The 16,769-nt window shown below is 40.3% G+C and overlaps 1 protein-coding gene across 4 annotated transcripts in view; it reads left to right on the top strand.

Moving 5' to 3' along the window:
- MFSD6 (major facilitator superfamily domain containing 6) overlaps nucleotides 1-16,769 on the top strand; it is a 98,335-nt gene that overhangs the window by 17,560 nt on the left and 64,006 nt on the right. For all 4 annotated transcript variants that reach the window (XM_050751877.1, XM_050751879.1, XM_050751878.1 and 1 more), the window contains exon 2: nucleotides 10,177-11,767. In XM_050751877.1, coding sequence (XP_050607834.1) covers nucleotides 10,230-11,767 — 1,538 coding nt within the window. In that variant the 5' untranslated portion in view covers nucleotides 10,177-10,229. The remainder of the gene's footprint in view (nucleotides 1-10,176; nucleotides 11,768-16,769) is intronic.

Genomic DNA, 16,769 nt, shown 5'->3' with positions numbered 1-16,769 from the left:
CCTCTGCCTCCCAGGTTCAAGTGATTCTCCTGCCTCAGCCTCCTAAGTAGCTGGGATTACAGGCGCCTGCTACCATGCCCAACTAATTTTGTATTTTTAGTAAAGACGGGGTTTCTCCATGTTGGTCAGGCTGGTCTTGAACTTCTGACCTCAGGTGATCTGCCTGCCTTGGCCACCGAAGTGCTAGGATTACAGGCGTGAGCCACCATGCCTGGCCGAGGTTCAGTTTTTTGCCCATGGATGTCTAATACCTCAGCACCATTTGTTGAAAGGTTACCTTTCCACCATTGAATTGTTTTTGCATCTTTGTTTAAAAATAGTTGGCATATTTGTGTGGATTTGTTCTGGGTTCTCTATTCTGTTACACTGATCTGTGTGTCTGTCCTTCTGCTAATACCACACGGTCTTAATTAATGCATAGCTATATAATCTTTTTCAAAACTGCTTTAGCTATTCATTTCTTTCCTTTTCTGTATAAATTTTAAATTCTTGTCTATATCTACAAAAATATGTTGCTGAGATTTTGATAGGAGTTGTGTTAAACCTGTATATCAATTTGAGGAGAACTGAAATTCATAAACATGGATCCATTTATTTAGCTCTTTGATTTCTTTCATCAGCATTTTATGGTTTTCAGCATAAGGCCTTTTACACATTTTTTAAATTTATACCCAAGTGTTTCTTTTTTAAGCAGTTGTAAATGGTGTTATAATTTTGGTGTCCTTGTGTTCATTGCTAGCATATAGAAATACAATTAATTATTGTATGTTTATCTTGTATCCTGTGAACTTGCTGAACTCACTTATTAATTCTAGATGTTTATTTATAGGTTTCTTGGGATTTTCTACCTAGTCATGTTAACTGCAAATAGGGACAGTTTCTTTGTTTTTGATCTGTACGTCTTTTGTTTTCTTTCATTTCCTATTGCACTGGTAAGAACTTCCAGCATTGTATTGCATAAGAATGATGAGAACAGACAGTCTTGCCTTGTTCCCTATCTTAGAGAAAAAGCATTCAGTCTTTCACCATGGAGTGCAGTGTTACCCATGAGTTTCCGTAGGTGATCTTTATCAAACTGAGAACATTCCCCTCTGTTCCTATTTTTCTGAGATTTTTATCTCAGAACCTATTTTCTGAGACTTTTTCTGTGGTATTTGGCTGCAGTTGAAGTTATTATCTAAATGAATATTTAATTTTATCAAATGTTTTTCTGTATTGATTGGTAAGCTCAAGTAATTTTTCTTCTTTAGCTTATTAACATGGTAGATTGAATTGACTGACTTTCAAATATTGCATCAGCCTTGTATTTCTGGAATCAACCACACTTGGTCATGGTGTATAATTCTTTTTATATGTTGCTAAATTCTCTTTTCTAATTATTTTCTTAAGGGTTCTTGTATTTAGATTTACCAGGGATATTAGTGGTTTTCTGTTTTTTTGGACAGTCTTTTTTCTGGACATAGTATTTTGCATTAACAATTCTTTTCTTTTAGCACTTAAAAAAAAATTGTGCCACTTCTGGTATCTGTGGTTTCTCAGAAATCTGCTATCATTTCAATTGTTTTTCTCCCATCAGTACGTTGTGTCTCTCTGCTTTCAAAATTTTTTTCCTTGCCTTTAGTTTGCAGAAGTTTGACTATGATATGTTTTGGTGTGGGTATTTTGTTTTAGGTTTATCCTGTTGGGATTGCTCAGTTTCTGGAATCTGTAGGTTTATGTCTTTTGCCAGTTTGAGAAGTTTTCAGCCTTTACTTCTTTGACAACTTTTTCACCCCCTTTTTTTCTCCTCACCTTCCAGAACTATGATGACATGAACATTAGATCTTTAGTTACAGTCTCATAGGTCCTTAAGCCTCTTTCAGTTTATTTTCTCTCTGTTCAGATTGTGTAATGCTTATTGTTCTGTATCCCAATTCACTCATTAATCCCTCTGTCCCCTCCATTCTGCTATTAAGTGCATCCATTAAGATTTATTTGGTTATTGTATTTTCCAGTTCTAAGTTTTCCATTTTTTCTTACATTTCTTTGCTGAGACTTTCTATTTTTTGATTTTGTTTCAAGCATGTTTATAATTGCCTATTTAAGCATTTTTAGGATGGCTTTTAAAAAATATTTCAAATTCAGGAGGCACAATGCATGTTTGTTACATGGGTATATTGTGTAGTGGCGGGGATTGGGCTTCTAGTGTACCCATCACCCAAATATTGAACATTGTACACAACAGGCATTTTTTCAGCCCTCATCCCCTTTCCATTCTCCCCATTTTTGGAGTCCCCAGTGTCTATTATTTCCAAATGATGGTTGTTTTTAAAATGGATGTCGTTCCTGTCATCTCAGTGTTGGCATCCATTGATTGTCTTTCTCCATTCAATTTGAGATCTTCCTGGTTCTTGGTGTGATGTATGATTTTTGATTGAAAGCAAGACATTTTGGGTATTATTTTATGAGACTGTGGATCTTATTTAGATCTTCTGCTTTAGCTGACTTTTTCTGAAACTGCTCTGGCAAGAGAGGGGAGGATGCTGCCTTATTACTGCCAGCTGGAGGTAGAAGTCCAAGTTCCTCACTCAGCCTCTCTGGATACCTGAAGGTGAAAGACTTGTTGTTACTGTGAAGTGGAGATGGACATTTCAGCTCTCCAGTAGGCCTCCTCACATGGCCTTCAGTGACACCCATTGAGAGTGAGGGGTGGACCTCCTTATTGCTGGCCAGTAGTAAAAGTCCCAATTCTCTAACTCCTGACATTACCCCAGTGGGGAAAGGTAAGGGTGCCTTGTTATCAACAGGTGAGTTGGCAGTCCAAGCTCCCCATGTAATCTCCACTGATACTGTGGCCTCATTACTGCCTAGCAGGGATGAAAGTCCTTGCTCCTTTATCTTCTCTGATCCCACCTCAGTTGAGGGATTGGGGGTTTCCCATTATAGCCTGGTGAGGGCAGAATTCTAGGCTCCCCGCTCAGCCTTTGATGGTGTGGGCAGGAGTGGGAATAGGGTTATGGTCATTTTTTCTGTGGTATTTGGCTGCAGTAGAAGTTATTATCTAAAGTTTTCTGACTTTCTAGACTGCCCCTTTCCTGGTTCATTAGATAGAGAGAGCAGACACTTGTTGGGGCTTTTTGTTTGCACCCATCTGCACCCATCAGTATTTCTTGGTTCTTCAGCTCCACTCATACCTGTGTTTTTCCTTGGGTACCAAGGTCCGTAGCTGGTCTGCCTTTTTTTGTCTATCTTTCAGAGTCTTCTATGTTTACTTTAAATATTATTATCTATAGGTTTTAGTTGTACTTAGCAGAAGCGATAGAGAAAATTGTGTCTACTCCATCTTCTTGGAAGAGAAGTCTACGACTTTTTTTTTTTTTTTTTTTTTCGAGACAGAGTTTCACTCTTGTCACCCATGCTGGAGTGCAATGGTACAATCTTGGCTCACTGCAACCTCCACCTCCACCTCCTGGGTTCAAGCGATTCTCCTGTCTCAGCCTCCTGAGTAGCTGGGATTACAGGTGCTTGCTACCACGCCCAGCTAATTTTTGTATTTTTAGTAGAGATGGGGTTTCACCATGTTGATCAGACTGGTCTCGAACTCCTGACCTCAGGTGATCCACCTCAGCCTTCCAAAGTACTGGGATTACAGGTGTGAGCCACTGTGCCCTGCCATGTCTACCACTTTTAATACCATAACTTAGTTTTGCCTGCTTATTGTTTTTCCATAAGCAGAATCATGTGCTCAGTGATCTTTTGTTGTACAGTATCTTTGGATGGAAAATCTACAATTTATGTATCTGCTTATGTAACTGCTCCCAGTTTTGAGCCATTAAAATTATTCTGCAGTGAATATGTTTATAGATGTCTTTCAGCGAACATATATGTCTTTTGGTTATCATAGGGTGTTACACTCAAGATTAGTAGCTATTTCCAGTTTTTAAAGTAGTGTATCAATTTACAGTCCCCCCAGCAATCTGTGAGAGTTCTAATGCTCCACATCCTCATCAACTTTTGATATTACAGGTTGAGCATCCTTTATTTAAAATGCTTGGGAACAGGAGTATTTTGGATTTAGGATTTTTTCTAATTTTAGAATATCTGTTTTATACTTACGTTCAGCCTTCTAAATCCAAAAATCCAAAATGCTACAATGTGCATTTCCTTTGAGTGTCATGTTGGCACTCAGACATTTAGAGATGCTTATTTATTTATTTATTTGTTTATTTATTTATTGAGACAGAGTTACGCTCTTTCGCCCATGTTGGAGGGCAGTGGCACTATCTCAGCTCACTGCAACCTCTGCTTCCTGGGTTCAAGTGATTCTCCTGCCTCAGCCCCCCGAGTACCTGGGATTACAGGCATCTGCCACCATGCCCAGCTAATTTTTTTGTATTTTTTAATAGAGATGGGGTTTTGCCACGTTGGCCAGGCTGGTCTCGAACTCCTGGCCTCAAGTGATCTGCCTCCCTCGGCCTCTCAAAGTGCTGGGATTTCAGGTGTGAGCCACCATGCCCGGGCTCAATCTTTTTTATTTTAGCCATTTTTAGAGTATATTACATTATTGTATTCTGGTTTTAATGCTTTCACTGGTGATTTATCAAGTTGAACATCTTTTTACATATTTATTGGCCATTTGTATAGGCTCCTTTTGTGAGGTGCCTGTTCAAGCTTTTCCCTTATTTTTCCTATTGGGTTGCCTGATATTTTCCTACTGATTTTTTTTCTATTGATTTTAAATAATAAATTTTTGTGTATCTGGATACATTATTTTGTTATATATATATATCACCAAAATATCTTCTCCCACTCTTTGACTTGCCATTTCAATCTTTAATGGTGCTTATGAACAGAAATTCTTTTTTTTTTTCTTTTTGTTTTTTTGAGATGGAGTGTCACTGTGTTGCCCAGGCTGGCCCAGGCTGGCCCAGGCTGGACAACAGAGTACAGTGGCGCAATCTCAGCTCACTGCAACCACCTCTGGGATTCAAGTGATTCTCCTGCCTCAGCCTCCCAAGAAGCTGGGATTACAGGCACCCGCCACCTTGCCCGGCTAATTTTTGTATTTTTTAGTAAAGATGGGGTTTCATCACATTGGCCAGGCAGGTTTTGAACTCCTGATCTCAGGTGATCCTCCTAAAGTGCTGAGATTACAGGCATGAGCTACTGCGCCCAGCTGGAAATTCTTAATTTTAATGTAGTTCAATTATTTTTTCTTCCTTAATGTTTAGTATACTCTGTGTCTTATTTAGTAAATATTTTCCTATCTATAAGTCTTTAAGATATTTTTCTATGTTTTCTTCTAAAAGCTATCTTATTTAATCTTTTACTTTTAAATCTACAATCTATCTGGAATTGATTTTTGCATGTGATGTGAGATACATATATCTGTTTATTGTTGCTCTTGTTCTTCATTTTCCTAAGAAATTGCCTCAAATTTGTCTTTCATATCATCTCTTAATTTTGCATTTATGCTATAATACTTATAAATTCCAGAGCTTTTTATTCAAGCATTCCTTTTATCTGCCCATACTACTTCTTCTTTAAAAATATGTATTATTCTGGTATTGTTTCATAGTTGCATGATTTTCTCTTATTTCTGAAGATACTAAGAATATATTAAAAAGTATTTTCCTTTTTACTTGGCTTCTGATTTCTCTGGACTGATAGTGTTTCTTGTTTTGGTTCTGTTTTTCATGTAACAGACTTTCCTCAAATGTCTTATAATCCTTGGTAATTACTCATATTTAGTGGAAGGTCTTGATAACTCTGAGCTCCTGTGTCGGGTCATTAGGTTGTGTTGTTTAGTTGGAGAGGCTTCAGTGTAAACATCTAGAGGTCATTCCTCTTAGGCTAACGAGATTCTCTAGAGAAGAGCCTTCAACTTTCCTGCCTAGAGGATGGAAGTTTTGCCAGCCTCTGGGAACCACCTGAGGAAAGTAGGATGGGGAAGGGGGCCAAGGCTCAGAATCCAGGATGTGTATGTTCACTTGATGCCCTGCTTTCAGCATGGCACCGCTTACAACTCTGCTTGGTGCTGTATGGCCAGAAAACCTCTGTGTTTCTTGTTTGTTTGTTTTTGTTACCCAGGCTGGAGAATGCAGTCGCACGATCCTCGGCTCACTGCAACCTCCGGCTCCTGGGTTCAAGTGATTCTCTTGCGTCAGCCTCTCAAGTAGCTGGAATTACAGACGCCTGCCACCAGGCCTGGCTAATTTTTGTATTTTTAATAGAGACAGGATTTTGCCAAGTTGGCCAGGCTGGTCTCGAACTCCTGACCTCAAATGATCCACCCACCTCAACCTCCCAAAGTGCTCGAATTACAGGAGTGAGCCAGTGCAACTGGCCAAAACCTCTGTGTTTTACTTTCCAGAGGAAAATAACCTGCATTTGTTTGGGGTTTAGACTTTCAGTCTGCTCTATTTGAGCACCTCCCCAACCCCCGCCACCACCCCCCACACTCTCTCTCTCTCACTCACTCACTCACTCACTCACTCACTTATTCACACATACATTCTTTGTCTTACTTGCAGATAAATATAGCTAACTTATGAGCCTTTGAGGGATTCTGAGTAGTAAATTTCATTAGTTCTTGGCTTTCCCTATAATCAACCAAGGTTTTAGTCTTCTCAGATCTACCAAGTCTTTTACCAATTGTTTACTTTCTGCTTTCCAGAATTTAGTTTTATTGCTATTATGTGCCCTTTAATTTTTCTAGCTTGAATTATGACTTTTACAGTGTGTGTGTATGTTTGTGTGTATGTGTGTTTATTGTCATTTTAGTGGGTTCAGGGAAGGATTCAAACTACATGTGTTTAATCTGCTCTCTTTACCCAGAAGTATCATATAATTTTATACATTTGAAACACAAGAAATGTTTCTTTCAATTTTGAGCTCATGAATTAAATTAATTTAGAAAATAGATTTGAGGGCAAATTATTTGTTCTTTTCAGATGATAAAATAGAATTGGAGCCGCTGAGTTGGATAGATGAAGGCACTAATGATGAAGGAAAAATAGGTATAGAACATTGAAGAAGGTCATTTATAGCTAAGCAGCAAAAGATTGGATTTTGCTTTTCCTTCATGTTTTCTAGGAGGAAAAAAATGTTTTCCTTTCACTATTAAGAAAAACCTGATTTGGAAACTAGATAGAGGTGGTGGCCATATACATTGTGAATATAGTAAATGCCACTGAATTGTTTACTTTAAAAATGGTTAATTTTGTGTTATGTGAATTTCACTTCAGTTAAATTTTTTTTTTTTTTTTTGAGTCGCCCAGGCTGGAGTGCAGTGGCACGATCTTGGCTCACTGCAAGCTCCGCCTCCTGGGTTCACGCCATTGTCCTGCCTCAGCCTCCAGAGTAGCTGGGACTACAGATGCCCACCACCACGCCTGGCTAATTTTTTGTATTTTCAGTGGAGACAGGGTTTCACCGTGTTAGCCTGGATGGTCTCGATCTCCTGAACTCGTGATCTGCCCCATCTTGGCCTCCCAAAGTGCTGGGATTACAGGCGTGAGCTACCGCACCTGGCCTTCAGTTAAAATTTTTTTTAACCTAAAAAACCCACATGAACATTTTCAAAGCTTACAGCTACATTGACATCTGGCTTTTGGGGATAACAGATAAATTGACTCCTTACATAGGTCTCCTTAAATTGTGTTTCCATTGTCTACCTAGGAGCTTTGTAGAGATTAAAAAATGCTTGCAAGCATAATTGTAGAAGATTTTTCAGAATGTTACTCATTTTGGGAAAAGAAAGAGCAAGATCTATTCCAAGGGGTGGTAAGTGAAATTGATACTTTTCTCTAGTAAAGAAAGTAAAAGGAGGTGGGTGCAGTGGCTTACTCCTGTAATCCCAGCACTTTGGGAGGCTGAGGCAGGAGGATCACTTGAGCCCAGAAGTTGGAGAACAGCCTGGGCAACATGGCAAAAACCCCATCTCTACAAAAATTAGCTGGGCATGGTAGCATGCGTCTGTAGTCCTAGCTACTAAGGAGGCTAAGGTGGGAGGATTGCTTGAGACCAGGAGGTTGAGTCTGCAGTGCCATAATTATACCACTGCACTCTAGCCTGGGTGACAGAGTAAGACCCTGTTTCTCAAAAAAAGAAAAAAGAAAGAAAAGAAGGTGAAAGGAATTAACACATATTTAATGTATATACCTCCTACCATCAGAATATGTTCCAACATAATTCTTGATGCACACAAGATCTTTTGACTCTTTAATCATTCAATCTTTAATAGAAGAAAGGGAAAATCTGATGGGATGGTGGCACAGTTCCTATAAATTTATATAAATATATATTGCTAATCTCTTACATGAAAAACGTTTCTTTTTTTTTTTTTTGAGACTGAGTCTTGCTCTGTCGCCAGGCTGGAGTACAGTGGCCCAATCTCTCCTCACTGCATCCTCTGCCTCCTGGGTTCAAGCGATTCTCCTGCCTCAGCCTCCCAAGTAGTTGGGACTACAGGCGCGCCACCAGGCCCAGCTAATTTTTGTACTTTTTGTAGAAACGGAGTTTCACCATGTTGGCCAGGATGGTCTCAATCTCCTGAACTCATGATCCGCCCCTTCAGCCTCCCAAAGTGCTGGGATTACAGATGTAAGCCACTGTGCCCGGCCAAAGCACTGTTTCTCAAAAAGGTTTACTGGCGTCTTATCTAAAATGTGTTATTTTTTCAGTTTAGTGTGTCTTAGAGCAGGGTTCCCCAACCCCCGGGCTATGGACCGCTAGCACTCCGTGGCCTGTTAGGAATTGGGCTGCACAGCAAGAGCGGGCCAGCACGCATTGTCACATGAGCTCTGCCTCCTGTCATATCAGTAGAGGCATTAGATTTGCACAGGAGCATGAACGCTATTGTCAACTGTGCATGTGAGGTATGTAGTTTGTATGCTCCTTATCAGAACCTAAGAATCACCCTGGTGATCTGAGGTGGAGCAGTTCATCCCAAAACCAACCTCCTCTCCCCATCTGAGGAAAAATTGTCTTCCATGAAACCAGTCCCTGGTGCCAAAATGGTTGGGGACTACCGTTGTAGACAGCATGTGTCCTGAAGCCATAATATCAGGGTTCAGATCCTGGCACTGCCTCTTAATAGTTAAACCTGCCATGCCTCATTCTTCTCATCTGTAAAATGGACAAGATAATAGGGCTATTATGATCAATATGAATGTATACATTTAAAGATCTTTTAATGTTATCTGGCACAGAGTGCCCAATAAGTATTATCTGCTCTTTTTTCTTGCCATTTTTAAAAATTGCTATCTATAAAGCACATCTGGAGAACTGTACATAATATATGCAATGTGAAGACTACTTCATTACCAGGATGTCTTTGTCATGGCTCCAGTGAGCACTATAGTTGCAACAGTGCCATTGGCTTCCTCTTTCTCATTACATTTGTGGTGGTAGTTAAGTGCAACCTATTTTTCCTTAGAAACAGAATGTTTTTGCTACCTTTATTTTCTAAAGAATCCTAGACTTCGTAATGCAGTGGATTTGTTTGAACAGTAAAATCAAGAAACTATAAACAGTGTTTATTTTCAACTGTCTGTATTTGGTTTAGACATAATCCCTATTATTTGTACATTTTCCCTTGGAATCAGTGAAAAGACTGGGAATGAATCTGAGCTGTAAACCTGCCATTGGAAGATGTAATTAGTCAGTCAGTGGCCACAAAGAGTATTCAATTTTTTTTAAATGCTATTTTCTTACCAGTAAGTATTGTGTGGCTGCAAGTGATAAATGATGAGAATGCTGTCTTGCAATTACTATTTTAGTTTGTAACTGCTTAATTTCCTGCAAGATGAAGTTCTATGTTTACATGTTATGATTTTCTTTTTTTTTTTTTTTTTTTTTTTTTGAGACAGAATCTCGATCTGTCACCCAGGCTGGAGTGCAGTGGCACCATCTCTGCTCACTGCAAGCTCCGCCTCCCGGGTTCATACCATTCTCCTGCCTCAGCCTCCTGAGTAGCTGGGACTACAGGCGCCCACCACCAGGCCTGGCTAATTTTTTGTATTTTTAGTAGAGATGGGGTTTCACCGTGTTAGCCAGGATGGTCTCAATCTCCTGACCTCATGATCTGCCCTCCTCGGCCTCCCAAAGTGCTGGGATTACAGGCGTGAGCCACCGCGCCCAGTCTACATGTTATGATTTTCATTACTAAGCCATCTTTTAAATTTTACTTTACAGATCAACAGTACAGATTCCGAAGGTTGTAAACTTGCTGATGGTGGTGGTAAGCCATGGCAGATGATAAAGTTGCTATTTTAACGGATGATGAAGAGGAACAGAAGAGAAAGTATGTGCTTGCAGATCCCTTTAATGGTATTTCCAGGGAACCAGAACCACCTTCAAATGAAACACCTTCCTCCACAGAAACATCTGCTATTCCTGAGGAGGAAATAGACTGGATAGAGAAACATTGTGTTAAGATAAACAATGATCTTCTAATTTCCAAGGTCTTTTATTTTTTCTTTTACTCTGCCTATGGCTCTCTCTATCCCCTTTTGCCTGTGTATTACAAACAGCTGGGAATGTCTCCAAGCCAGAGTGGACTACTAGTAGGTATTCGCTACTTCATTGAATTTTGCAGTGCCCCCTTTTGGGGTGTAGTTGCAGATCGCTTTAAAAAAGGCAAAATTGTCCTCCTCTTTTCTCTTTTGTGTTGGGTTTTATTCAACTTGGGCATTGGATTTGTCAAACCTGCTACCTTGAGATGTGTACCAAAGATTCCCCCAACAGCTCATCCCACCAATGCAAGTCACCAGTTAACTATCCTGCCAACAAATTCTTCCTTTACCTCTTTCCTCACCATATCACCAAAAATGCGTGAGAAAAGAAACCTGCTTTTGGAAACAGGGCTCAATGTCTCGGACACTGTTACTTTGCCAACAGCTCTACACATGAACAGTGAACCGACTCTGCAGCCCCAGACAGATGAGATTACTAACCGTATGATGGACTTGACTTTGAACTCAAGCACAGCAACCCCTGTTGTCCCCCCAGGAAGTGTAACCAAGGAGACAACCACTGTTATTGTTACCACCACCAAATCTTTACCGTCTGACCAAGTCATGCTTGTTTATGATCAGCAAGAAGTTGAAGCTATATTCTTGGTGATCTTGGTAGTTGTCATAATAGGAGAATTTTTCAGTGCCTCTTCTGTCACAATCGTAGACACAGTGACACTCCAGTATCTGGGAAAACACAGAGATCGCTATGGGTTGCAGCGCATGTGGGGCTCCCTGGGCTGGGGCCTGGCGATGCTGTCCGTGGGCATCGGGATCGACTACACCCACATCGAAGTGCTCATCGATGGAAAGGGGTGTAAGCCCCCTGAGTACAGGAATTACCAGATCGTCTTCATCGTCTTCGGCGTTCTCATGACCATGGCCTTGATCGTTGCCACTCAGTTCCGGTTCCGGTACAACCATTTCAAAAACAATGATTCTAAAGGGAAAGAGGTGGAGATTCCGCAGGTGGAAAGGAACAACTCCACAGAGTCCTCTGAGGAGACACCAACCACCACAAGCCACTCGCAGGCCTTCAACTTTTGGGACTTAATCAAGCTACTCTGCAGCGTGCAGTACGGCTCAGTGCTGTTTGTGGCTTGGTTCATGGGTTTTGGATACGGCTTCGTGTTCACCTTTCTCTACTGGCATTTGGAAGACCTGAATGGAACTACAACCCTCTTTGGGGTCTGTTCAGTCCTGAGTCATGTGTCTGAGCTGACAGCATATTTTTTTAGTCACAAGCTTATTGAATTGATCGGCCACATCAGGTAAGAATATGCTTACAATTGCTGCCCCTCAGCAATTGAACTTTATCTTTTTATAGTTTATAGTTCCTTTTACTACATTTTAAGGTATTATAATTTGTGTTGAGGATAGGGTTGGAGTGGAAATGGGGATTTCTGTTTCTCTTCCTCCTTAAAATAGAAACAAAGGAAGTCATGAACCTGGTTGGATTATCACAAATAAACAAAGAATGGCTTCCTCTGCTCTCCCACCCCACAGAAAAGACCTGTAGGCTACCTAGCTATGTGCTAAGAGACTCTCACAGTACATGTTTTCAGGTATAGGAACACCAGCTTAGTGAACATATTATTCCATGGAGGGTCCACCCATCCTAGGCATTTATGAAGCAGACTTAAATAGATAAAGTGGACTTTTTTAAAGCCTTTATTCTCAGCCACTTGCTGACATAGACAGAGCCTGAATATATGGCATCTAAAGATGTCCATTATATCTAATGAGACTGTGACGTAACCCACCATAATCCCTAATTCCATAATACTACATGGATGAGGTTCTTAAGTATTTTTTTTGGATTATTACATGACTCCCTGCATTTTTGTCTACCATGAAGATAGGATATTTGAAAATCTTTCTTCCACCTAAAATTTCCCATGTAATTCTTTTAGTTATAAAAAAAAAATCTGTAGGCTGGGCACAGTGGCTCACACCTGTTAATCCCAGCACTTTGGAAGGCCGAGGCAGGTGGATCACTTGAAGTCAGGCGTTTGAGACCAGCCTGGCCAATATGGTGAAACCCCATCTGTACTAAAAATACAAAAGTTAGCCGGGCATGGTGGCACACACCCATAGTCCCAGCTGCTTGGGAGGCTGAGGCACAAGAATCAGTTGAACCCAGGAGGCAGAGGTTGCAGTGAGTTGAGATCGCACCACTGCACGCCAGCCTGGGCAACAGAGTGAGACTCCATCTAAAAAAAGAAAACACCCTATAAGTGCCTAGTGTTTCTTGTTGTGTACTGTTTCTTCTCACCATTAATGTATATCTTGCTCTTTAGAGATCTTTCTGCGCTGTTGGCTCTAAACGTGGAGCCAGCTCCACTTAAGCATTCTTGCCTTACAGAAAAGTACGACATGTCTGTTCCTAAAATGTGAAGTTGCTATAACTAAAAGAAAGCAACCAGATGTGTTTGTGTGTATGTAAATCTGCTATTTCTATAAGAAATTAAAGAGGAGAAATAGACAATGACAAGATTTGACAATCCTTTATTTCCCTTCTATTAACTGAAGAAAATACTTTATAATTTAAAGTTTCAACCTAGAATCAATCATTTCTTTAAGCAATTGTGAATATCTTTTTGTGTTGTTGGTTTAGTTTTGCTTTGGGAGGTGGTGTTCTGTTCCTTCCCTTTCTTAGATCTTGGATCCCTTTGTTGTCACTAAACAAAGTCAGGCACTGTGTGGATATTTCCTGGACCCACAGAACCCCCGAGGCACATTTTGTAAGACCATTCCGAGAAAGAGAGCCCACATAATATTAAGGACTCAGAATGTCCTTTAATTTTGTCCACACTATGTTTAGATTATCTGAGCTGTTTGAATTGACCGAGATGAATCAGATGCCTCCCTTCAACTTGGGCATATAAGCAAATCTCACTGCATTTAATAATGTCTTTAAAATTACTGTTATTCATTCCCAGAAAGGTACCCAGTTAGGTCTTACCAACGAGTGGAGTTCTTAGACGTCATTATTTAATAAGTCAATAGCATGAGTTCAATACTGACTCAGTACAGAGTGTGTGTTCAGGTTCTATTTTCAAAGGAATTGTTAGGTTCTTTCCACATGCTAAGAAAAGATGGTTCTCGTCTACCTTTGCCTTTTGTCTGAGACATATGCAGCATTTTCATGATAAAATCCTAGGGGGTTTACTACTCCTTTTGGTAAGCTTAGACTTGTGTGTTTCTTGGGTAGTATTAGTTACTCATTATTTCAAAACCTACAGTTCACTTAACCTTAATTTTCTGGTTTTACAGACAAAAAGCATCTTCCTTTTCTTGCTTAATAATGTGATGGAAGAAGATGACTATTGTGGTCATATTGCTCCCAAGAGTCTGCAGGAATTCCATCAGTATGTGGTCATTTACCTCTTTTGAATTTTAATTCTGTCCATTAAAATGTATTAATTATTTTAAGTGCTTTTAGAAGAGTCTAATAGCTAAAATGAGACTATGTCCACATACTCAGGTAGAATGGGTCTGTTCCTTTTGTGAGAATTTTGGGAGCTCAGTCAGGTGGTATTGGTTGTGATTTGGGGATTTACACTTTCCGCTGGAAGAATACCATTCATTAAGTAGTTGGTGAAGAGAAATGATCTCTGAATTATAAGCCTTGATGTGTTGCTTGTAGGATCACAGAAGTAGATCTCCCCATGGCCTTTTTGCATGCATGTATATTATTTCAGTACTTTGTGGTTGTCCTAGTGGAAGTTTGCTTTTAGGAGTTGGCACTACCATATATTTGTGGATATTCACAAATTCTTCATCTAGAGTAATAATAAGAAAGATTCATACCAGAAAATAGTTTTTTAAAAATAGCATGTCCAGTTTTGAACTCAGTATTTTAACAGTTTCATAGTATACAACCAGTTTTTCAGGGACTGACCTGTCAGTCTAAAAACACACACAGAGTATCGGATTTCTGATTTTGACCTTGGATTTTGTCCTTCTCTGGAAAGTGACTTTCTCGGGCAAATAGGATAATAATGCTAAATATTTCCACTTTTAAAAATAAATAAATTTCTTTTGATTCGAAATCATAAGACTTTGGAATTTACAGCAAGTACATTTTTAGGCTATAAATGATTAACAAGATATAAGTGTATCTTAAGGTATCTTCACGTTGCTTAACATTTTAGCAGCCATGAGTAGGATTGTAATCAAAATACATTGCAGTAAAACATTTGTAAATTTGTAAATCATTACTTTCCAGTGTTAGGCCATCCCCTATGTTATTTGATTTGAATGTATTTACATTTTAAGGGACACAGAAAAATCTATTCAATCAATCTGTGACTTTGCCCTGGAATTTTTATACTCAAAGTCAGTTTTGCCATGCAAATATTATCCAGAGGGGGGTTACATTACCTATTATTAGCCATCAGTTACTGCTCAGTGTTAGCTAAATATACAAATGAACTAGCCAGTCAGTTTGGGAAAGAAGAAAATACCTGATGCAGCTAGTAAGAGGAGGAACACCAGACTTTCTTGATGGGACGCTGCAGGATGAACCAGAGCAGATAGCAAGATGCTGGGCTTCAGCACAGCCAAGGACACATGGGAGGTAGCACATGATAGTCTTGTCATTGGAGGAATAACAGTAAGTATTATAAGAGGGAAGAAACTCTGCAGCTGGGTGTTCAGTGTGAGCTGGCCACTGAAGGGTTTACGGAAGATCATGCCTACTTTTTTTTTTTTTTCCTCATCATCTTCTTATTTCTACCCGCCTCATTGTGCCATCTTTGCTGATCTTAGACCCACAGGCTCTTAGGTCCTCTCCTTGCCCCATATGAACGGGTGCTGATTTCTGTCAGCTGTGTTTTCCAGGGTCTGTTCTCATGTCTTCTACCTGGGTTCAGCTAATGTATTGGTTCTCAACTCGCCAAGAGAGCTTTTAAAGCTCCTAATGCCCAGGCTGCACCCAGACCCATTACATCAGTCTTCTAGAGGTGTACCCAGGCATTCAACGTTTTTACAGCTTCCTACTTGATTCTAGTGTGTGCAGCTAAGGTTGAGAACCACCAGGCTAATGAGAGGCATAGGTAAGGGGAGGATTACAGGAAAGGAGGCAGGGGAAAAAGCAGGGCGTTTTACTTCTCTCTTTCCAGCTCATGCAGCATGTTTGTGTAAGATTCGGAGATGGTTCCCTCTAGTCCTCTCTCTGGCATCTGGTAGTTTACTCATGTGCATGTGCTGGTCAGTACTCAGCTGAAGACTCGAGGGGAAGCTACAGATCTCTACAGCTCTCTCTCTCTCTAGCGTTCTCCACTTGGGTACTCTGTCCTGCTTCCCAGACTCTCAGCCTTGTCTCCTGTGCTCTGGAAACCTCTGTGAGCTGCTGCATCTCACCCATGCTCCACCCACTGTGGGTGACCCTGAGCTCCAACAACATTCTCTCCTCTCTTTATTCTTCTGCCCGAGGCCATGGAGAGGCTGCCTGTGGTTCTCATCACAGTGCTCTGGCTTCCCAGCTCTTCTGTCACCTACCTAACCAAGTCCCTGAATTAAGTCAGATTGCTGCCTGCCTCTGATGAGATGCTGACTCATACACCACTCTTCACTACTTACAAAGATCCCTGATGGCAATTGGTACTGTGAAGAAACAGAATAGAAATAGAATAACTCAATTATTGATTAAAAAGCAAAAAGATGGTGGACCTTAAATAACATTTCCCCCATTCTGATTCCTTAAGGGAGGATTAATTCTTCTTTAAAAATGGTTTTTACCACAATAAAAATGTTTTAAAAGACGACTTAATTCTCATAGTAATTTTGGAATTATGAATTCTACATGCTCTAGAGGACCAAGTATTACTCTGTGTTACTTAAAAATCAAAATCCTAGACATTTGTTCAATTTAGTTGAACAGTTATTTAGGTCCGAAGAACCCCAGATTAGTAAGATGCAGGGGCTGAATACTAAAGGGAAAGGTGTTGGAAAAAACAGGAGAGATTGAGGCCAGATGGATGCTGGGATCAGTAACCTGAGTTTCATCTGGAGGCAGTAGGGAGCCATAGCAAGGTTCAAAGCAGGGAGGACCGTAGATTTTCATATGTCCCTCCCTGCTTTGAACCTTGCTATGGAGGGTAACTTTGAAGCCAGGAGCCCACTGAAAAGGTTCTTAAAATGGTCCAAGTAAGAGATGGTACAGGCCTGAACTGCAGCAGTAGCAAAAGAAATTGAGGGAAGGGATAGATCTGGGAGGTAAAATTGACAGATTTGGATGTGGAAGTGAGGTAGAGACCCCCACATTTC

Source organism: Macaca thibetana, chromosome 12 (assembly GCF_024542745.1).
Source record: "Macaca thibetana thibetana isolate TM-01 chromosome 12, ASM2454274v1, whole genome shotgun sequence".
Classification (NCBI taxonomy): domain Eukaryota; kingdom Metazoa; phylum Chordata; class Mammalia; order Primates; family Cercopithecidae; genus Macaca; species Macaca thibetana.
The sequence above is the reverse complement of the archived record's forward strand: the minus strand, read 5'-3'. Positions and strand labels throughout refer to the sequence as shown.